This window comes from Galleria mellonella, unplaced genomic scaffold (assembly GCF_026898425.1).
Source record: "Galleria mellonella isolate WM207_F2 unplaced genomic scaffold, CSIRO_AGI_GalMel_v1 utg146, whole genome shotgun sequence".
NCBI classification, from domain to species: Eukaryota; Metazoa; Arthropoda; class Insecta; order Lepidoptera; family Pyralidae; genus Galleria; species Galleria mellonella.
In genome coordinates, this window is record NW_026441999.1 from 8328056 (window position 1) to 8353332 (window position 25277).

The 25277-nt window shown below is 36.8% G+C and overlaps 1 protein-coding gene across 3 annotated transcripts in view; it reads left to right on the forward strand.

Annotated features, from left to right (window-relative positions):
- The window catches only part of LOC113510906 (nephrin), a 328760-nt gene that overhangs the window by 265186 nt on the left and 38297 nt on the right, over positions 1 to 25277 (forward strand). For all 3 annotated transcript variants that reach the window (XM_052891906.1, XM_052891905.1, XM_052891904.1), the window contains exons 9-11: positions 2720 to 2856; positions 11150 to 11317; positions 12656 to 12787. In XM_052891906.1, coding sequence (XP_052747866.1) covers positions 2720 to 2856; positions 11150 to 11317; positions 12656 to 12787 — 437 coding nt within the window. The remainder of the gene's footprint in view (positions 1 to 2719; positions 2857 to 11149; positions 11318 to 12655; positions 12788 to 25277) is intronic.

Genomic DNA, 25277 nt, shown 5'->3' on the forward strand with positions numbered 1-25277 from the left:
GCAATGCCGCTGGTGTTGCGGGTGATCATAGGCGGCGGTAGTCACTTACCATCAGGTGAGCCGCATGCTCGTTTGCTTCCTGTGTTATAAAAAAAAAAGATACTTTGCGATATATTGAAACTGTAATATTTATTTATTTAAAAAAACTTATTATTGTGTTCATCATCATCATATCAGCCCTTAACTGTCCACTGCTGAACATTAGCTTCCTTTTTGGGTGATATTGCCAATAGTTGCCACACTCGGCAAGCGGATTGGCAATTGCAGTTAGGTGTTAAACATGTTTTAAGAGGGTCGCTGTTACCCGTCCCTCGCCCTCCCTTAATCGCCTCTTACGACACCCACGATAAAAGAAGGAGTGGCTTATTCTATGCCGGGATCATACGGAAATATTATTTTATTACTAATTACTATTTTGGCCACCACAGAATATCAGCGCTGTAGCAATTAATTCGCCGCAGCACATGCTGAGTGGCGGCCATTTTGACAATAACAAATGTGGAGTTTGTTTTCTATTGATAATTAATTTTACTCTTTTTGTTATTGGCAATAAAAGTTTTCTTTCTTTCTCTCTTTCTTTCTTTCTTTCCTTTTATTTTTATTTGTCACAGAAAATATCATAAGCCGTTGAGGAATTGGAATTAAAAATAATTATGAATTCTTAAATTAAACGAAGACATGCGCCAAAAAGAGGGGAAGTCAAACTTTAGTCTTGCGGGATTTTTGACTTTTCTTGAGTTATGACGTTTTGACTAGTTGGCAGTCCAATGTTTGTTTAGAAATCGCCTTTACAAAGTAAGCCCTTGGTCTGTAAACGTTTGAATTTTCAAATTCATGTTTGAATTATTTAAAAACTAGTTGTTTTCTATGACTTTGCCTACGTTCGTTGGTATAAAAAATATACTATATGTTCTAAACTCCATCCATGTGTCAAATTTCATTCGGTCTTTTAATTCTTTAAACTTTTAATTCGTTATCGGACCAATACATAACCAAAACCTCTGTTAAATCTTATATTATCTCTCCCTTTAAGTACTGTTTTCCCGTTTTCTACCTTCAATTTCCAATTTCACTCTCTCCTGTTGTATGTATGCTTTTAAGTTTGTGTATATGTATATATTTGTTTATATATATAACAGTGCGCCACCTACCCTTTGCTTTTCTTTCTTTTCTCAATGTCCTCTACCCGAAGGTTGTCCTTAAGAGATTGCTTAGCGATAAGGCCGCCTTCTGTATCATTTCTCATTACAATTATATGTGTTTACTATTTGATAAATGGTGCAATAAAGTGTAAAATAAAATAAATTAAATATATAGGTATTGCCAAGGTATATATATATATATATATATATATATATATATATATATATATATATATATATATATATATATATATATATATATATACCTCACCCCTAGTGTACACATATCGTCTAATTATAATTTTATTATATCTGTAAGCTACATATACATAACAGTTACTAAACTAAGCCATTGTTATATCTACCTACCTTCCAAGTAGCCTAACTTGAAAATACAAATCTGCTACCCGTTCCCAGCCTCTAAATTCGGATGTAAACATCTATTAAATCCATAATTAAACCACGCCAGGGCTCAGAAAGGCAAGAGCACCACCGTTCACGGTAGAGCAAGCAGCGGCGCAGCACTATGCCACGCGCCGCTGCGTTTCTCACAGAATGTTATTGGGTGAACCGAAATTGTGTGAAATGCCTTAATAGAAAATTGATAACATCTGCGTAGGGTAGTCAAACATTCTTGCGTGCATTTATTTATTTATTAATTTAAGTTTTTTTCCTTGTTCTTAAAATTATTATAGATAAAGAAATATATAATTTACTAGCGACACGCCTCGCCTTCGCACGGATGTACATTACGTCACGTCACATTAGAAACCACAAAAATTGCCAGTGTTTTTCTACTATATTTATGCATGTATTATACATATAAATTTTCCTCTTGAAGCACTCTATCTATAAAAAAAACCGCAACAAAATCCGTCGCGTAGTTTTAAAGATCTAAGCATACATAGGGACAGAAAGGCCGGAAGCGACAAAAAACAAACAATCTAATACTGTTCAATATGATGCCCAAGGTCAGTTTTTACCATCGTACGGTTCGCCATCGACAGGGAGTTCACCCACATACCTTACAGCCTAGATGGTCGCGTACAACTCTATTCTCCCACTCAGGTTATGGAACGAGCTCCCTGCCGAGCTTTTTCCAAGAGATTCTGCATGGGCATGGGGTTCGTCAGAAAGGTGTAAAGAGGTTTCTTAAGGGTCGGCAACACGCGCGCAATACCCGTGGTATTTGTTACCTCAGTTCATAGGCTACGGTAACCGTTTACCATCAAGTGACCCGTATATACGTACCAGAGGGAGACTTTGTCCAAAAGTCGATTGCTTGGATACCACTGTCCCATTCGTGTTTCAACCGTGAAGCAGTTGTGTTTGCATGGCTGTGTTTCGGTTTGAAGAATGGGATATGGCGTGAATTTGCTGGGTACAGAGGAATAACACTTACGTCCTCAGGAATGGCAACGCATGGAGGGTATCATGGGCGAAACAGTATACTCTGTTACGTCCATGGTACTGCTCATGTCTACAGGCAACGGTTACCACTTTCCATCAGGTGGGCCGTCAGCTTGTTTGCGATAAAATTCTAAGTTGTATAAAAAAAAATCTCTTTCTTGCTTCAGGACAAGCGGCCGGATGTCAGAGAACGTGCTATCGTTCAAAGCGGACGCGTCAGACAACAAGGCGCGGTATACGTGCGAGGCGAAGAATATAATGATAAGCAACACGCTGAAGGCTGAAATTGATCTCACTGTTCTATGTAAGTACGATTTTTCTATTACTCCATTTACGCGTTCCCATACCAGAGTTCTCAGGAATGGCAACGCATGGGGGGTGTCACGGGCGGAACGCCTATTTGAAGTCTTCGACTAGCTGCTACCAGAGGAAGACTACAAAAGTCGTTTGCTTAAGCACCTCTGTCCCATTCGTGATTCTACCGTGAAGCAGTTGTGTTTGCATAGCTGTGTATCGATTTCAAGGGTGGGATTTGGCAGTGAATTTACAAAGTATAGAAGAATAACACCTGAGTCGTTAGGAATGGCAACGCATAGGGGTATCATGAGCGTAACAGTATACTCTGTTATGTGCATGGTACTGCTCATGTCTATAGACGACGGTTACCACTTTCCATCAGGTGGGCCGTCAGCTTGTTTGCCATTCTAAGTAGCATAAAATTCAGTTGAAAATACCTTCCAACGTATCGATCCAGTTTACAAAGGAGGGTTTTGCTAGTAATTGCCACGCTTAGCACACGGATTGGCAACCGCAGTTAGACCTTTGGTGATGTTTTAAAGAAGATGCCGCTGCCCATTTCTCAACCAGTAATTTCTCTTAGTCGCCTCTTACGACACCCACGGGAAAGGAAGTAGTAGCCCATTCTATGCCGGGACTACATGGTAGAAGAAGAGAGGGTCGGGGGAGAAAGGGATTGCTAGTAATGGGGTCTAACTGACCCATTGCTAGCAATACACCCTATCAGGTCGACCTTCGCGCGGTTCCCCCTAGAAACCACCATGGTTAATCCTTGTTGAATTCATCATGGTGAGCCTACTGACCTGCATTCGTTCTCACCTATCATCTCTCACTGGTGCCTAGTCGGTGTACGAGTATACCGATAGCGCAGGCGGGGTTACTATTTTTTTTTAATGGGTGACAATGGAATGGTAACCCTACTCGCGCTATCGGTATACACCGGCGGGGCACCAGTGAAAGATGATAGGTGAGGATGAAGTAGGTATCCCATCGTGATGAATTCAACAAAAATTGTTCATGATGGTTTCCAGGGGGAACCACGTGGAGGTCGACCTTATAGGGCATATTGCTAGCAATGGGGCTGTCAAACTCCATTGCTAACAACCCCTTTCCCCCCGGTTACCATTCTATTATTACCCATTAAAAAAATAGATGGTAAAAGAATATAATATATAATGTTGCTACAAAATAAATAATTATAAGACATCATTATTCTGATGATCAATCCTAATAAAACCCAATAAATAAATTATGAGCATCGGTAAATTTTATAAATTTACATCCAACTAACTGGGACCCTTTGAGAGACCTTCAACGGAGGCTGGAGTTGTACTTGTGTAATTCTGATACGTTTTATGTATTTCCAAATCCTTTGATAAAGTAAATATATCAAAGTGGGAGATTGTAAAAAACATTAATTCGGGTTTGTTTGTGTCCAAGTGATGAGAGGAAGCGGGTTTTTAGTAGGGCTAGGTAATAAATAGTAATCTCTATATACTTTAGTTACTTTATATATATATATATATATATATATATATATATATATATATATATATATATATATATATATATATATATATATATATATATAGAGGGTTGAAAACAAACAGGTTGCCGGTCGGAAAATGATGATATATTTATAGTACATTACTGCAGCGGCCAGCAACTGAGGCATTGATGGACGAACGTACAAATGTGGGCCGAGGCATAGCCGAGGTACACATACGTGAGTCCATCAATGCCTAGTTGTGGCCAAGGCTTGTATAGTACTTTTCTCAAACAATGCGCGGAAATCAAAAACACAATTTTACTTTTTAAGTTCAATGACGAATAACGAACAGCGCCATAATGTTCCTCTGTTTTTTTTTTTTCAATAAACAGCTTTTTTATTTTCAAGTCAGTTCGAAATATAAATAAAACCTTTTATTAGTTACCTCCTTGGTAGCCATGTTTCGAAGTAAAAGGTCATTCCATTTTTAAATTACAGGACAGATATGAGTTTACATAGTAATTTATCTGGCCGCAAAACAGGACAGATATGGATTTTCATACAACTTTTGCCGGTCGCTGCCCGCATGTATCTAGTCAGTACGGCAATTTTGATTTATCTCGAAGAAGATTGTCAAAATAATGCTCATATTTTCAAGCATGTTTGAGAAATATATATTAACTCACTCTACTTTGTTACTGTCCACGTCCAACTTTATGGTCGAGAGATAGACGGCAGTGCCCCTCTTAAAACATTACGAAAGTCTAATTGCGTTTGCCATTGAGAGGGGGAGGGGGTGAGAGGGGTTATTAGTAATGCGGACTACCGATTCCATTGCTAGCAGTATGCCCTGTCAAGTCGACCTCCACGTGGCTCCCCTGTGAACCATCGTGCTGAATTCTAGGTATATTCATCACGATTGGCTAACTGGTGCCTCGCCAACGCGTATATCATTAATGTAGGCAGAGTTACTATTCTAATATCATCGTGACAAGCGTGGCAACAATATTATAATCGTCTCAGTCTCTAACTTGTACCAAGCCCGAAACGGCTCTCTTCGTCCCTAGCTCATTGTTTATTTACATCGAACAGGTAACTTCAAATGGGGTCCCATCGGTACAACAACTGAACCCTAACGGAAAACGTTCGTTTTTGACTTACATCACTTTGCTTTAATACTCAAAGTCCACTAAGTGAATTACCTACTTTTTATACGAACAAAAATGACATACAGACTAACGACCCACCTGATGGAGAGTGGTAATCGTTGATTGTAGACTTCAGAAAGTATTATGGACATCAGATATATACTGTGACGCCTATATTACTCCTAATACGTTACCGTCCCGGATTACTAAATTTATTTGACAGTTGAGTTGCTTCATCGAATCAGACTTTAACTGTCCACTGCTGATCATCAGTCTCCACCTTGAGGAAGTTTGCCAGTCATTGCCATGCTTGGCAGGCGGATTGGCAACCGCAGTTAGGCCTTGGAATTGTTTTAAGAGGGACGCTGCTGCCCATCTCTTGCTCTCCCTTAGTTGCTTCTTACGACACCCACGGGAAAGGAAGGGGTGGACTTTTCTATACCGAAACCAAGTTCATTTGCAAAGAAATTAGTATAAATGAAACTAACACAGAAATTGACTCTGTCTATTAAAAAAAGAATCATTAAAATAGTTTGTATCTATTTTACGTAATAACGTTACCAGTTCTGAAAAGATTTTGTCATTTCATTTTATAATCATAATTTCATATTAATTATGTGACTATTTAAGTTTATTCTCTTTTCAGAGCAAAAATCTTTTTGTCGCTAAGCAAAATGTAAGTACATTTTGCTTGGCAACAAGCAGATTTATTAGCTAGATAGGCGTTCTAAATTTAAATATTTTCAACATTATTTCGAATTGTAAATTCAAATATTCTCAATCTGATTCAGAGTTCTTAATTCAAATATTAAATTATAAGTGTAATGTGTCTGCGAAATATTTATATGTATGTGTACGCATGTGTATATGTATGAGCGCACGTGTCCGTGTGCAGGAGTGTATGTATACGTGCGTGCGTGCGTGCGTGGGTGCGTGCGTGCGTGCGTGCGTGCGTGCGTGCGTGCGTGCGTGCGTGCGTGAGTGCGTGCGTGCGTGCGTGCATGTGTGTGTGTGTGTATGTGTGTTTTTACGATTGTAGTTATTGCTTTTTGTCAAATAAATTACAATTATCAGAGAAATATTTTTTTTATATATTTGCCCTATTAAAAAACTACCCGCATTCGCAAATTCCATGATATAATCGAATCTCTTTGAACGTGAAACGTCTCGAACAGTAATCGAACCCGTGACCAGTCGAGTGGAAACTGGGTACGCTTTGAAACAAGCAATCATCCTTAATAACTGGGGTCATCGATTTTATTTATATGTAATACTTGCTAGCATATGATTTGCGGCTTTGCCCGTCTTCTTTTTTTTTACAACACAACGAGCAAGCAAACGAGCATGCAGCTCACCTGATGGTAAGTGACTACCGCCGCCCATGATCACACACAACACCAGCGACATTGTAGGTGTGCTGCCGGCCTTTTAAAAAGGAATATACTCTTTTCTTGAAGGTTATGTTGTCGTATCGGTTCGGAAATACTGCTGCTGGAAGTTGATTCCAAAGGTTGTGCGTGAAAGAAAGTATTTTGAAAAATGCACGGTAGAGGACCGCCACTCGTCCAGATGGTTGGGATGAAACTTTAGTTTATGGCAGTTTAGAACTAGTCTGGAACAACATCTCAGACGGTTTGGATTCCGAAGTGGCTCACTCCCGGGAAAGACGCAGAAAGCGGTGCTTTTAGATTCTGCCCGCATTGTACGCCGGTTTTTCTCCCTGGGGCCTTGAACCCCGGCCGACTGTGCTTCTGTTGGGGGTTAGTTGCCATCTCCTCTCCTTAAGAGGGGAGATGTGAAATTTGTTTAAAAAAAAGTAATAAAATAAAATATCAATTTTTACTAATTTCCTCACCTATAGACATGAACAGCACCATGGACACTGCACAATACACTATTACACCCATAATACCCTTCATGTGTTACCATTCTTGAATCCTAATAATATCTCGTAGGGATACTAGCAATATGTCAGGTCGACCTCCTCGTGATTGCCCCTTGAAACCATCGTAATTGATTTATTATTAGATTCGTCATGGTGGGCTAACTGGCCTGCTTCACCCTCACCTATCATCCCTCACTGGTGCCCTGCCAGTGTGTACCGATAGCACAGGCGGGGATAGCATTCCATTATCATCCATTAAAAAAATCTTATAATTTTACTACCATACTCCATACCTATCAAACTGAAACAGTCATGCAAGCACAGCAGTTTAGAGGCAGGAACGCGAATGGGACAACAGTCCCCAGGCAAACGACTTTTATACAAAAACCTGCCTCTGGTAAATGTCACTTTCAAGAAGCATCTGTAACATAATTCATATCGTCACAATGTCAAATTGTGACGGTGCAAATAATTTTTCGCGCCCGCCCTCCAGACAACCTCGAATGTAAATATCTAATCAGCTTTCTAATTATTATAGACGGGCTTAAAGAGAATGAATTAAAATATTAATAGACGCCATATTAGAAACTAATATTTTGCACGTATCACATAGTTCATGTAATTAACTGGCATTTATTAATATTTTATTTATTTATTTATTTATTTATTTATTTATTCTTTATTGCACAATAAAACTTTGTACAAGTGGCGAGCTTAATGCCACATGGCATTAAGCTACCAGCTAAGCATTAGTTATTTATTTATTTATAGCAAGGCAACAGATTACAAATTAATACATTTATAAAATAAATATTACATAAAACAGCATTAAATTTGCACTCACACAACTGCTCTGCATTACATTCGATATTATATACATTGAAAGAATGACGGCTATAGATTTAAAGTAACAAATTGGCAGCCTTAATGTAACATTGCAAGGATTGTTGGAAAATATCAAGAACCAAAAATCTATTTAATATAACCATTAATATATTTTTTTTATTATATAATAATACCTACAGTTTATCCGTGTCATTCCCGATATAGGATAGGCCACCCCTTCCTTTCTTGTGGGTGTCAGAAGAGGTGGCTAAGGAAGGGCAAGGGATGGGCAGCAGCGTCCCTCTTAAAACATCTCTAAAGTCTAACTGCGGTTGCCATCCCGCCTGCCAAGCGTGGCTGCTACTAGCAAAACTCCCCTAGGGGGAGGCTTATGTTCGGCAGTGGACGGTTAAAGGCTGATATGATGATCTATAGTTTACAGAGAATGTAATGATGTTGATGGGGGGAAGGGATTGTTAGCAATGGAGTTTGACAGCCCCATTGCTAGCAATATGCCTTATTAGGTCGAGCTGCACGTAGTTCCCCTTGGAAACCATCGTGAACAATTCTTGTTGAATTTGTCGCGATGCGCTAACTGACCTGCTTCATCCTCATCTATCATCCTTCACTGGTGCCCCGTCGGTGTATACCGATAGCGCGGGCGGGGTGGTGGGATACCATTACATTATCATCCATTAAAAAAAAATTATGTTGATAATGAAATGACATTTAAATATCTGAATGGTTTAGAAGACCCATTGAAACATTTTTTTATACAACTTAGAATGGCAAACAAGCTGACGACCCACCTGATGGAAAGTGGTAACCGTCGCCTATAGACATGAGCAGTACCATGGACATAACAGAGTATACTGTTTCGCCCATGATACCCTCCATACGTTGCCATTCCTGAGGACTCAGATGTTATTCTTCTGTACCCAGTAAATTCACGCCATTAATTTCACAATTCCAATAATCCGCAATAAAAATATTTAAAGTATCAAAATTTTTCGATAATATCGATACAAAGTGAAAATAACCAACAAAGTCGACCGGACTATTTACTGAATGCCCTGTCGAAACTTGCACTGTAACTCGCCCGGATCACTGTGGATTTATGTTCGGATCTCGCACACGGAACTACTTTTGAGAAGTTTGGATTGTAACAAGGCAGGTTACGGGCGCTCGCCGAAATTGGACATTTATGAAAACTTTCAAATAGTATGTGCGTTGTGTAAACATTTTGGAATAAAATAAAATAAATAAAATATTCATCTTGTTAATACTATAGTAATTCTTTTATTCTATAAATTTTACCGTGGTATCTCTATCCCGTTCGTGTTTCTACTATGAAGCAGTTATGTTTGCATAGCTGTGTTTCGGTTTGAAGGGTGGGATATGGCGTGAATTTACAGGGTACAGAGAAATAACACCTGAGTCCTCAGAAATGACAACGCATGGGGGGTATCATGGACGAAACAGTATACTCTATTATGTCCATGGTATTGCTCATGTCTCTAGGTAACGGTTACCACTTTCCATCAGGTGGGCCGTCAGCTTATTTGCCATTCTAAGTTGTATAAAAAAAAAATTCTTCTATGTTTTTTTTTCTCGAGTTGACATCGTTTGATGGGTGTTAACTTTGATAGCTATATCAGTAAGTTATTCATTTATCTCGTAAGTAAAAAACAAATCTAATCTTAATTTTTCTACCGACTTCAAAAAGGTAGTTTTCAATTCGGTTGTGTTTTTTTTTCTATTATGTTTATCACCTCATATCTCCATCAGTTGTGAACCAATTTCGAAAATTTCGATGTTTATCTAAAAGGATTATACTACTAGTTTACTATTATTGGGTTACTTACATATTATTTCCGTTCAGATTTTATATTTCAAATAAAAAAGAATTTTCCAAATCGATTTACAACCTACCAAGTTATGAGAGGTAAGAAACATAATAAAAAAAAAAATACAGCCGAATTGAAAACTTCTTTCTTTATGAAAGCAGTCAAAAACAATACAATAAAGAATATACAATCTATCATAGTATTTGCGAAGAATCACGTAACCAATTTTTTTCAGGAAAAAACAAGTATTTTAAAAATCCAACTGTCCAGTTTATCTATCAATTTCTTTTGTCTCTGTCACACCTCTTCTTATGATTTGTAAAATAACCGTCATCCTACTACATATATTTTGACTTTCTTCCACAATATTCCTCCATCAAACACATTAAAAGTCATGCAAAGTCAAGTTTCGAAAGACTTTGACTCAATAAAGTTATTTAATAAACCAAGCATTCACACATGAATGTAACATTTTAAATTATACAATATGGAAAACACATCGTTTTGTTTCATCCTAAACGTGGGGAGGCAATAAGGCAATTGTACAAAATACCTCCGTCCCCCTCTAACACGACAATCCGTCTCAATTCGCCGTCCTCACTGACATTTATAAGACAAAGTTTTAATCCTCCAAACTGTATTGATGCCTCGGAAACTTTTCGCGCTTTTTATCAAAACTTTGTTTATTTTCCTTTATCGCCCGCTGCAGTTGCTCCTGAAAGCGATACCCTTCCTTCTCAATATTTAAAACACTTTTCGATAATCCCATGATATTTTCCTGTTGTTTAATTTTTTTTTGGAAAAATTTGGCCAAAGGAAAATAACGGATTGGTGACTTGTGCGCAATTGAATTGGGAACAAATCGATTTTTTTATGCAACTTAGAATGGCAAACAAGCTGACGGACGACCTGATGGAAAGTGGTAACCGTCGTCTATAGACATAAGCAGTACCATGGACATAACAGAGTATACTGTTTCGCCCATGATGCTCCCCATGCGTTGCCATTCCTGAGGACTCAGGTGTTATTCCTCTGTACCCTGTAAATTCACTGCCATAACCCGTTATGTAAACTCAGATAAACTGATGGTATTTTTTCCATTACAGTCGCTCCTTCACACGTGACTATTTCCGGGCCCTCGGAAGCGAGGGTGGGCGATCCTGTTCCTCTGAGCTGCAGCACGGCGCCCTCGAACCCTGCAGCCGATATCAAGTGGCTAGTACTGGGTAAACATCACAAAGAAGCCAGTAACAGGACTGTAATATCACCAGAAGGTATGCATCATTTATTTTATTTATTTATTTATTTATTTAACTCTTTATTGCACCATAAATAAAAATATACAATGACAAGTGAATAATTCAAGTGAAATACAGTAACATAAATACAGATTGATATATACACATAAAGGTACAAAAGGCGGTCTTATCGCTAGGGCAATCTCTTACAGACAACCTTTAGTTAAGGGAGAACAGATAGAAAAGGGCTTTAAAACTTTAAACTTTAAAAAAAAACTTTCATGAACTGGTAAAAACTTTTTGAAGGGTATATCTTATTTTAGATTATTAGAATAGAATTATAATTTTTTTAAGAGATTTAGCATGTAAGTTATTTTAAAGAGCTCTGGATTTTTATTTATTTATTCTTAAATCTATATTTTATATTTATGTTTAGTCCATCTTTTGTACCAAACACTTTTTTTGAAATGTGCTTAATATTACAAAAAAAATTTTTGGTACAAAAGACGGACTTAATACTGTGTAGCATTCTCTCCCAGTCAACCTTTGGTAAAAAAGAAATTTAACTATTTTACTAAATTGTTGCAAATAACGTGTTTTACGGTAACCACTTACCATCAAGTGGGCCGTATGCCTGTTTGCCACCTCAGTGGTATAAAAAAAAAATATTTACACGTTTTTGTATTAAATAAATAAATAAATACTTGTTTTAGGTTGGATGAAAAGAGCTTGTGAACAAGTATACTTAAATAAAAATTATTTCTCTTATAATGTTTATTTTGAACTTTAATTCGCAGTGGGAATATAAGATGTGGTAATTTGGCGAACTTTACGCTGAATGCTGTTCTCTATTTTATTTTAGTCAAACGGACGAAGTCGCGGGTAAAAGCCAATATGTAATTAAGGATTGTGTCTTATAAAAAAACCGAATTCAGCTTTTTTCATTTAATTAATTTTCATAAAATTAGTTCCTTTGGCTTGATATAAAACACGACTCATATATATATATATATAAGTTCATGCTTTTTTCAAATAAAAAATAATAATTTTCCAAACTGATTTAGAACTGAAGGAGTTATGATGATATAATTGATGTGTTCATATGGCCTTAATCTTGGTAGTGAGGAGTGAGATGTTTTTGTTCAAGTAAACTTAGATTTAAGCATTTTTAAATAGTAATTTTTCACTTTTTACTTATTTATAACATTGTCTGCTTAATTGTTGTGAGCATATTGTTGGTGTGTCTTTTATAAATAAATAAATAAATAAATAAATAAATAAATACTCTTTATGGTTTCCTCCAAAAGATTACAATAGTAAGATAGATAAACATGGAAAAAAAAACATTTCCTCTATTCTATCTTTCTTTTCCAGGTGGATGGATAACGACATCAAATATCACTGTCGTGGTGGAGCCGAACCGACGCTCTATTGTGGTGGTATGCCACGGGATCAACGCACAGCTCACTGAGAATGTGGTAGCCACACACACTATTAACGTATTATGTAAGTACATACTTCTTTATTTATATTACACTGTAATAGCTTAAAATTAATAAAATTTTAGATATTTACAAATAATAATGCTCTTTTTTTTATACAACTTATAATGGCAAACAAGCTGACGGCCCACCTGATGGAAAGTGGTAACCGTCGCCTATAGACATAAGCAGTACCATGCACATAACAGAGTATACTGTTTCGCCCATGATACCCCCATGCGTTGCCATTCCTGAGGACTCAGGTGTTATTCCTGTGTACCCAGTAAATTCACGCCATGTCACACCGTTCAAACCGCAACACAGCCGTGCAAACACAACTGCTTCACGGTAGAAACACGAATGGGACAGAGGTACCCAAGCAACCGACTTTTTTTATAAAAAAAACGGCAACCACATTTTGGTTTTTGATGATGTTTTAAGAGGGACGCTGCTGCCCATCCTTCCACCATAAGCTTCTTACGATGCCCACGAAAAAGGATTGGCCTATTCTATGCCAGGATCTACATGCTACAAGAAGTGATCCAAACGGACCACTCTTCCATAGATGTTTCTACTTTTAAAATAAACGCGTTCGAAGTAGCGGGCAAAAAACTGGTGCTTTACGCAATCCAAATTTATTAACTACATTGTTTTAAAGGACATACCTAAAGCGCATACAGTGTCACGTATCCAATCGACTATTACAGTACCGTGCGTAGTACTCGTAGCTACTAGGTTTTCATAACCCATACAGAAAACTTCATCAACCCGCCCAAATTCTTACGTACTTGCCCCTGCAGTTGTCTCACTTTACAAGTGTAGGGCTGTCACAAGTGACTCGAGAGCATGCAAAAAAAATGGTAGATTTTATGTACTTTATTTATTTTTCCTCGACCCTGAGTAGGACCCCGTACTTTAAACCGCAGAATTTTCAAAAATCAATAAATTTTAATAAAAAAAAAATGTTTCAACCAATTCAACTAATCGGTTATTTTATAGCATTTTATATGTGATTCTTTAAATCGTTATAACTTTGTTATTTATGAACCGATTGAAATTCAAAACAGTTGAGAAACTGATGCTTCACGTTCGTTTTTTTTATTTTTTTTACGATGCTGTCATTGTGAAGTGCGATAATTTATTCAGAGTTTGTTCTTTTCGGTTTTGGTTGTAATGTTTTGTGTATTTGTTGTAATGTTTTATGTATTTGTTGTAATGTTTTGTGTATTTGTTGTAATGTTTTATGTATTTGTTGTAATGTTTTATGTATTTGTTGTAATGTTTTATGTATTTGTTGGTAAGCGTGTTGAGTCTCCCATCCGAGAAATAGGTATTGGCGACCCGCACGCATGCTAAAGGTAAAGGAGTTAAGGGGCCGCCTGAAAATCAGCGCTGTATAGGTACATCTCGCTGGAGATGTACAATATGTAGCAACAGCTGAGGCAGCTCCTATTACCAGCAACAATAATTGTTCTTTATTTCTTTTTGTTGTTTTAATTTTTTATTTTCTTAATACTGGTAATAAAGGTCATCTATCTATCTATCTATCTAAAGAAAATAAACAATGTTAAGTGGTGCAAACTGTAATGCATTAGTGAACACCGCATTCAAATCGTTAAAGCCATTTATTTCTGAGATTAGCGTGCTAAATTCTAAAAATCATTATTTTGTATTCTATTGCATTCATAAAGCTCCCCTATAATGGTTTTTCCTATATATTTTCCATGTACAGACAGCGACCATTTACGATTTTATTACATGTATTGATTTGTATAGATATTAATTTAAGGAATGAGGAGAGAACTGATTTTAAGAACTACGCTTACGTTTAGTATTAATTCAATTTTATTATTCGACAAATACATTGACATGACAGACAGATAGACAGTATACAGTGTACGACAGTACAGAACTTTTAACGAAACAACGACCTCATTATTTGTGGTAAAAATAAACAGTATAATAAAAACAGAAATGTGGCAACCCTACAATAATGTCTTAGTAACTCCATGTTAGCCGCACGTGCTCAGAAATCATAGTGCTTTTCAACGCACATGATCGAGTCGACTTTATGTAACCTAAGTTATGTTGCTGATAAAATAGGGCTGGCGCAAAGCCAAGTGCCATTATTATTATTTTTTTGCCAAAAAAAAAAACAACAGTTGTTCTGCAACAGCTCTTGTTTACGTTTGTAGATGCTGAGCAGGTTGTGATTTATTTTATGCGAAGAACGTGGTCAAATAGCATTTGGCTCGCCGGATGGTAAATGATTAGTGTAATCTAAAAATACAAATAATAAGGATTTAAAAGACCAACTGTAAAAACTCTACTTTTAGAGCTGTGTCCTTAGAGCGAGTGATCCTAAGAAGAGAATTATGAAAAACTATTTAAGAACTAGCAACTGAAAGTATACAATGTATTATATATAATTATATATATATATAACTCTCACACATTATGTCTCTTATAAACCATACACCATGCATTGTAAAATCTAAAATTTAATATGAAAATTTTATTTTAAAAAATTGCCCATGTGACACCCCTGGAGTTGCAAGTATCTATGGCTTATGGTGACCGTAAGCTTGGTTAATATTTTCTGTTATAAAAGTGTAGTTTCTTCATTACTATGAATATAATTAAATAATATAAGATCAAAAGGGTTTATCGTGCAAGAAATTATACTGTGCTGACCTTAAATATACAGTGTCGACTTTAAATACAAATTAGGTACAAAATAAGTATACTCCCCGCCTACCTTGATGGTGAGCGGTTACCGTAGCCTATAGACATTGTTATGTCAACGGTACTGCTCATGTTTACAGGCGACGATTACCATTTTCCATCAGGTTGGCCGTCAGCTTGTTTGCCATTCTAAGTTGTATAAAAAAAAACAAATTTGCTGCATCTACGCAATATATATTTTTTTTTATTAATAAATTCAAGCAATCATGGAATTCTAATGGCTTTTTCTTTTTGACTTGAATAAAAAACCAATTAAAGGTATTTGCTAATTTGCCAATGCCCAAGACGTTTTCACCCTCAAAAGGTATTTAATTAAAATATAATAAGACATTTGAAATTAAAATGGAATAATTATTAGCCGAGTCAATTAGTGCCAAGTAATTATAATAATTTATGGGAAAAATTGGAATCAATATCGTCTTTTTTTATATACAACTTAGGATGGCAAACAAGCTGACGGCCCACCTGATGAAAAGTGGTAATCGTCGCCTATAGACATGAGTAGTACCATGGACATAACAGAGTATACTGTTTCGCCCATGATACCCCCCATGCGTTGCCATTCCTCAAGGACTCAGGTGTTATTCCTCTGTACTCAGTAAATTCACGCCATATCCCACCCTTCGAACCGAAACATAGCCATGCAAACACAACTGCTTCAAGCAATCGACTTTTGTACAAAGTCTCCCTCTGGTTATTAGTTTGCCACTGGACAAATCCTTCGGTTTTCTTCCTATGGAAAAAAAAACTTTACTGAGACAAAACTTTCTTAACAGGACGCCATGTTTTTCGATTTTGCCCACTAGAGTTTTGGCTTGGTATCTCGCGACATCAAACTGAAATGTCACGAAAATCTTTTTTTTTATTTATTTATTGCACCAAAAACATAAAAATATACATTGACAATTAAAAAATTTAAGTGAAATACTAACGTAACTTAAAGTACATATTAAAATATATACATAAAGGTACAAAAGGCAGTCTTATCGCTACGGCAATCTCTTATAGACAACCTTTCGTTATAGAAAAACAGATAGAGAACTGTTATCTAGTTTACCTCGCAAATTATTTGGAAAAACTATAATAATTCTCTGTATTGTTTTATTAAAAACTTCACAGTAACAAAATTATTGTGAAATGAGAACTTTTAGTGAATTCCAGTAGGGAATTCAGTACAAAAATGCTCAGAGCTTAAATTTGAAACTATCTGAAAGGCATATAAACACAGCGGCCACGGACATCCGGCCTCGAATTATCATACTGTCCGGAAATGCGGTCCAACATGGCGCCCGTTTGGGGATCCGTGCGGTTATACAAAAGCCATACCATTGTCCGCGAAACAAGATATTATATTAAAATAATTATAATTAAATTATAGTAATCGAATTTAGTGGTTTCAAATATAAAATACGTACAAAAGTTGTATGCTTGGGCACCTCTGTCCCATTCGTGTTTCTACCGCGAAACAGTTGTGTTTGCATGGCTGTGTTTCGGTTTGAAGGGTGGGATATGGCAGTGAATTTACAGGGTAGAGATGCATAACACCTTAGTGCTCAGGAATGGCAACGCATGGGAGGTATCATGGGCGAGACAGTGTTCTCTGTTATGTCCATGTTACTGCTTATGTGTATAGGTGACCGTTACCACTTACAATCAGATGAGCCGTCAGTTTGTTTGCCATTCTAAGTTGTATAAAAAATATGTTTAAATTAGATGCATTGTAAAGAGAAAACTATCGATATATAGAATAGAAATTATAGAAATTTATTATTTAATAAAAACACAAAGTTACAAACAAAAGTAGCAATGGGCCCCACACTAGGCGAGCCTGTACCGTGGGCACCCGACAAAGATTGACAATTCACAATCTGTTATAATAAAAAGTACATAGTGGGCGAGTATTAATGTAAAAGTAAATTAATTTAAATTGACATAACGCTCAGTTGTTGACCAGGCAATCCCAAATGTCAAGTCCAAGCCTCATTTTTTTTATTCATGTATGTATAATATGAATAAATCTATTTTGCCCCGCAAAAAAAAACAACAAAAAATTAATAAATAGTAAATAACGGAACTCAATTTTAAACCGACTTCAAAAAGATAGAAGTTAAAGGAGGTAAAAATTTATATATTTAGTCGGCAGTATAAAAAGATATTGCCTTCCTTTCCCGTAGGCATCGTAAGAGCCGACAAAGAAACGGCGAGGCATTGGCAGCAGCGTCCCTCTTAAAACATCTCCAAAGCTTAACTTCAGTTGCCAACCCGCCTGTCAAGCGTGGCAACCACTGACAAAACTACCCTTATGGGGAAGGCTTACGTTCAGCAGTGGACAGTTAACGGCTGAAGTAATAATAAAAAGATATAATATACTAAAACCAATTTATCTGAACATACTGGCAACCCCAAAATGCTTTAAGCAGACATATGCCTTTACTACCATTTAGGCTTACACATCGTGCATAAACTTGTTATCTGAGCTACATTAATCATGTCTTGCTCATTTGGTCCAATTTCATAAGAGACAGCGGGTGATTTTACATGTATAACTTGTACTCACGACTTCGTCCGCGTGACAGCGATATTTTCACTGATTAGGCTAAATGGTAGCTTAAGTTATTCTCCGTTCTATATAGTACATATGTATCAAATTTTATAACGTTTAGTTAAGCTGTTAAGGCACTTAAATTAACAAACGAACAAACACACTTTCACATTTACAATTTTAGTAAAGTATTCTAATACTGTACTCAACAAATCAAACAGTTATTTAAAAATACTCATTAAAAAAAAATCAAAATCAGTGCAAAGGTTTATTAAAGCTTCTTCAGGATCGGCAACGCGCACGTGACACCCCTAGTGTTGCAGGCGTCTATAGACTACAGTGACCGTTTATCATCAGACGGGCTGTATGCTTGTTTGCCCCCTTCGTGGTATAAAAAAAGTTCATAATTGAAAACACTGTCGCTCCATTTGGAAATCTTAGATTATATAGATGGAGCATCAAACACGGTTCAACTTTTTCTCAGCCAATCGTCAAATTAGCAGACTCGTTTTTTTTTTTATTAATGTTTTATATATTTACGCATACAATATATATTTACGTATCTATAGTTAATAAAAAAAATAGTTTATGCGCATTAAGAAGGTGCAGAATTTATAAGTCAAAATAAACATAGAAGTTATAAAGGAATCACTCATAACTATTTCTCACGCAAAATTGTATGAAAAAGTTGACTCGCTATTCTTGAGGCATTTGTATGGAGACGATTTATCTATATTTTATTTATACTAGTGAGGTGGCAAACAAGCATACGGCCCACCTGATGGGAAGCGTTTACCGTAGCCTGTGAACTCCTGCAATAGCAGGGGTATCACACGCGCGTTGCCGACCCTGAAGAAACCTCTTTACCCTCCTTTTGAAGCACCCCATGCTGCTGTCTCTATATAATCTAAGTTTAAAATCTATTAAAAATTAATTACTAAATAACTATTTAATTATAACCGCTTCATCTCATGCCTTAACACACCAAAGGTCCGTGCCAAAGTGACGTGGCGAAACCCTATTCAAATCCTTGTGAATAAGCTTAGGTAAACGTCATACCGTTTTAAATATATTAAAGGTTATATTGATTGTCTGTCTGTACATGAACATAATATAACCAACGGTTACAGACCCTGCATATAGTAATTAAAGATTGTGTCCCATAGAAACAGAAAAACCGACATCAATTGTGTCGAAATCAGTTATTTTTGTCTAATAATTAAACTACTTAACCGATTTTGATAATATTTCTAAAGAATTAATCTGTAAGTATATGCTTTTAGATAAAAAAAAGAATTTTTCAAGTTGGTTTAAAAGTGACGGAATTGTAAGAAAAGTAAAAACAATGAAAAAAAAATGCAAACAAATTGATTTTTGAAGTCGGTTTTTTTTATAAATGATAATGGAATAACCCCCGCCTGCGTTAACGGTGTACCCTGACGGGGCACCAGTGAGGTTTGATAGGTGAAAATGTAAAAGCAGATCAGTTAGCCTATCGCGATGAATACATTTGGAATTCAGCACGATAATGCCCAGAGGATACCACGTGGAAGTCGACCTGATAGTGTATATGTGTTTGATAGACACACACACACACACATATATTTACCTACTTATTTATTAAAAAAAAAAGTAAGTATTTATATCAATTCTTCATTCTGGTCTTGCTATTAGATCCTGGCATAGATAGGACCATTTCCTTTCTTGTGTACTTCGTAAAAGGCGCATAAGGGAAATTAATGATTGAAAGATGAACAGCAGCATACCTTCTAAAAAACCAAAGCCTAACTGCGATTGTCAACCCGCCTGCCAAACGTGGCAACTACTGGTAAAACTTATGGGAGAGATCTATGTTCAACAGAGAACAGTTAACGATTGATATGATAGCAGTTCTATAATACCCACAGTACAAACTTTTATACAACTTAGAATGGCAAACAAGCTGACGGCCCACCTGATGGAAAGTGGTAACCGTCGCCTATAGACATGAGCAGTACCATGCACATAACAGAGTATACTGTTTCGCCCATGATACCCCCCATGCATTGCCATCCCTGAGGACTCAGGTGTTTATTTTTTTTTTAATGGATGATAATGGTAACCCCACCCGCGCTATCAGTATACACCGGCGGGGCACCAGTGAACGATGATAGGTGAGGATGAAGTAGGTCAGTTAGCCCATCGTGACGAATTCAACAAGAATTGTTCACAATGGTTTCCAGGAACCACGTGGAGGTTGACCTAATAAGGCATATTGCTAGCAATGGGGCTGTCAAACTCCAATGCTAACAATCCCTTTCCCTCCGGACTCAGGTGTTATTCCTCTGTACCCTGTAATTTCACTGCTATATCCCACCCTTCAAACCGAAACACAGCCATGCAAACACAACTGCTACACGGTAGAAGTACGAAATCGAAACTGTGTTGACTTTAGAATGAGATAGCACTATGTAATATAGCATTCCTTATTCTTACTATCTAACTTAGTCAATTCACTAATAGAGTTAACCCCTAACTCTAACACCAAAATGATAAACACCGAGCCTCGAGGGCTGTCACCGTACGTACAACTAGTAAAATAGTTGAGCAATTAATTCGCGCCGCGTCCACAGACTCATTACTTTAATGAGCGGATCGTGTCGGTCTGCCAACCCTACGTATAAAGCTGAGTGCACACACGAAAAGTTGATATTGAAAAAGTTGACCGTCAAACACTGTACTGTATAAAAAAAAATTGTACGCGGATTTGTTTGTTAGTTTTGAAGCGGTACGTTGGGAAAAATCAATCCAATTATTTCATTGAAAAGTTTATTTGGTTTTTTAAACATAGTGACTATATGTTACCAGTCACCAGAGGGAGACTTTTAGTATGTAAGTATATCAATAATTACTAGTACCGCATTCGAGTATTCTGACACTTCCCTATGGTTGTCTGGGAGAGAATGCTTTTAGTATTAAGTCCGCCATGTACACATATTTGTACTAATGAAAAATAAATAAATAAACTTAATTGAAAGTATATCCATTAAAAAAAAATTCAAAATTGGTTTATAAATGACTCAGTTATAATGTAACAAACATAAAAAATACGACCGAATTAAGAACGTCTTTATTTTTAATCTGTATTTAGACGAATTGAGAATCTTCTGGAAGTACCAAAGGAAGTCTTTGTACAAAAGTGATCTGCACTAGTAACTCGTCCCCATCCGTATTTCTGCTTTGAAATAGCATTGCTGTGTTTTTCTTTAAAAGGACAGATTTTGTAACGAGATTAAGTAATAACACCATAGTCCTCAGAAATGGCAATACGAGTATCATGCACGTCACAGTATTTTTTTTTTACGGCCCATCTGATGGAAAGTGGTAACCGTCGCCTATAGACATGAGTAGTACCATGGACATAACAGTATACTGTTTCGCCCATGATACCCCTCATGCGTTGCCATTCCTGAGGACTCAGGTGTTATTACTCTGTACCCTGTAAATTCACGGCATATCCCACCCTTCAAACCGAAACACAGCCATGCAAACACAACTGCTTCAAGGTAGAAACACAAATGGGACAGAGGTACCCAAGCAATCGACTTTTGTACAAAGTCTCCCTCTAGTGATTTTCTATGACATTGATGCTGTTCATTTCTATAGATTACCAATCTCCATTAAGTGAGCTATCAGATTGTTTACCATTCTAAGTACCATAAAAAAAAACATATCTCGTGTGAACAAAGCTTTCAGTTGCTTCGATCAACTCCACTATAGTGTAATACAAGCCTAATACAAATTAAGGCCTCATGTATATTCATTAGAAGTCTTGCTTTTTAAAACGGTCGAATAAACTAATTTCCTGGCAAATTGCTTTATAGGTCCGATGTTAACGATATACATACATATATATATATATATATATATATATATATATATATATATATATATACATATATATATATATATATATATATATATACACACACACACAAATAGGTGTGTGTGTGTGTGTGTGCGCGTGCGTGCGTGCGTGTGTGTGTGTGTGCGCGCGCGCGTGTGTGTGTGTGTGTGTGTGTGTGTGTGTGTGTGTGTGTGTGTGTGTGTGAGTGTGAGTGAGTGTACATACCTCTAACGTTTTGCCCGATACTTCTTACTTCTTACACGCGGATTTCAGAAATAGGTTTACACTTCTGAAATGACTTTTTTACGTATCAAAGTTAGGTAGCGCAAATAAGTAATAGTAAATAGATGAGAGATGTATTTAATATACTCGTATATATATTTTATATACAAATTTATATATATTCAAGTAACCTGAAGCTAACCATGCTCACTATAAGGTCCTGACTGATGGCAACGTGATAGGCCGGGTCGTTAAGTTCCCTAAAATATGATTGAGCACAATGATAGCCGGGTCATCCGTCATACTCGTGAACGGGTGCTGCTTGTAGGGGCTAATCTATACATCTATATATTCTGTATAGAGAATACACAGCAATAAATACATTATTTAATACATAATAATAATAAAAACAGTGGTAAAAAAATCAAATGACATTTAACACAAATTTAGATAAGAAATACAGGTACAGCGCGGTTTCAGAAATATTTTCCTTCTACGAACACTCAGGTTATGGAATAAGCTCCCTGCCGAAGTTGTCCCAAGAGACTACAGCATGGGGCTCTTCAAAAGGGGGGTAAAGAGGTTTCTTCAGGGTCGGCAACGCGCGCGTAATACCTCTGGTATCGCAGGTGTTCATAGGCTACGGTAACCACTTACCATCAGGTGGACCGTATGCTTGTTTGCCACCTCAGTGCTATAAAAAAAAGTATAGATAACAAATATCCAAAACAAACTCAATATATCGTCATAGTCGTAGAATACTGACGGATATGTATATCTATCATGTATTTTTTTGTCAGATCCGTCAGTATTCTACGACTATGACGATATTTGAGACGAGAAAAAAACTCTCCTATGTCAAATCACAGCCAAATGACGGTAAATGTTAATACACCCCTCAAAATTCGCGGATTTGAACCGATTAATCATAATAAGACCCAATTCGCCCCCCTGAGTATTATTTGAACTATGATGAATGGGTCCATCTATTATTTATACCCACCCATGTGATATTTTATTGTTAAAAGTTTCCTAACTACATATTATATTTTAATGCAATAACAACCGGATTAACTTACATGTATTTTAGTCGAGAATTCTCGACTAGATATATAGATTGGTATTTTCTGCTATTTCCTCCAAAAGATTACAATAGTAAACTTATTATAGATACAAACAATTACAAGAAATAATCACAGTGAGAAAACAATGGGCGACCTTATCGCTAAAAGCGATCTCTTCCAGGCAACCTTTGGACGGAGAGAAGTAATTATAAACAGTTTTTTTAAAGGATGGTAATAGAATTTTGACCCCACCTACACTAACTGTATATGCTGGCGAGACACCACTGAGGGATGATAAATGAAAATGAAATGGCAGATCAAATAGCCCATCGTGATGACTACACCTTGAATTCATCACGATGGTTTCCAGGGGGCCACGTGGAGGTTGACTTGGTAGGACATATTGCTAGTAATGGAATTCATAGTCTGCATTACTAACAATCCCTTCCCCCCAGTTATAAACAGTTTGAACAGAGACACGACTAGTTTTAAGATAGTCAATTGATAGGCAATGATCTTAGTGATGGCCTAAACTAGTCAAGATTTCTCGACTAAATCACATGCAAGTTAATCCGATAGTTATTATATTAAAAAATACGTGTCGTATTTATTCAAATTTATAATATGTAAATAAAATTTCTTCTTAATTCTCATGGGTTTACTAATAAAAAAAATATTTATTTATTTATAAATAAATAAATTTGATTATTTTTAATTTTTTAAATGACAATGATTATTGTCATCAGTACTAATCTGATGTATTACGCTTTGTACCCATAAATGGTAACCTTTTAGGACATCCTGTAAATGAAAAGAAATCGTGAACTACTGAATGATTGAAAACTTTGTATTGTTCCCCCTCAAAAAAGGATACAATTACATAAAACCTTTGGAAAAAGCATTACAAGAAGGATGTGTTTGCATGGCTGTGTTTCGGTTTGAAGGGTGGGATATGGCGTGAATTTACAGGGTACAGAGGAATAACACCTGAGTCCTCAGGAATGGCAACGCATGGGGGGTATCATGGGCGAAACAGTATACTCTGTTATGTCCATGGTACTGCTCATGTCTATAGGCAACGGTTACCACTTTCCATCAGGTGGGCCGTCAGCTTGTTTGCCATTCTCAGTTGTATAAAAAATAATAAAAAAAGAACCTAAAAACGGCAACAATAAACCGTCTTATCGCTAAATTGCGATAGATAAAATTCTGACATACAGTATTCCCACTTCGTCACCACGAGAGTCGTCTTTTGAATAAAAGGATCGTATCTAATTGACCCCTTTTCCATCTGACCCCGAAAGATAACACTTTGAGTATAACTGTACGCTATTATAGAAGTAATAATGTGTATATGGAGGCAAAACAGGCCCGTAATGGCATTCACCGTGTGATTGATGCTTTTTGTTGTAATAACAGACAGATATGTAATGGTTTGCGTAATGTGTTTTGTGAAAAAGCCTAATGTTTGAGAAGCATTTGCCATATTCCAAGGTAGATATAACACAATTCTTAAGCGAAATTGTTTTTCGTCTGCACGCTGTGGATTTGTGTTTGTTATTATTGTAAGCGGTTTCTTGTTATTATTTATAAGATCGAGACTTTCTCTGTTTTGGTTTGGGGGGTGAGTAGGGACTGCTGATTCTAACATGTTTTATACAAATTAAGTTACTTGAATGTTCATCATCATCATCATTTCAGCCGTTATCCGTCCACTGCTGGACATAAGCCTCCCCCATAGACTGCCATAAGGAACGGTCCTGAGCCACCTGCATCCACTGACTCCCTGCAACGCATTTCAGGTCGTCACTCCATCTAATGGGGGGTCCTCCTACATTGCGTTTGCCCGTACGTGGTCGCCACTCAAGAACCTTCCCCATCGTTTGTCGGTTCTTCGAGCTATGGGACCAGCCCATTGCCACTTCAGCTTCCTTCGGACTATGTCGGAATATTATGAAACTAAACAAATAGTTTTGATACTTTTAGAAGTTGGAATGCTGACAGTTCGAGTGATGGAAAGTGGTAAACATCACCTACAGACATGAACAGTACCATA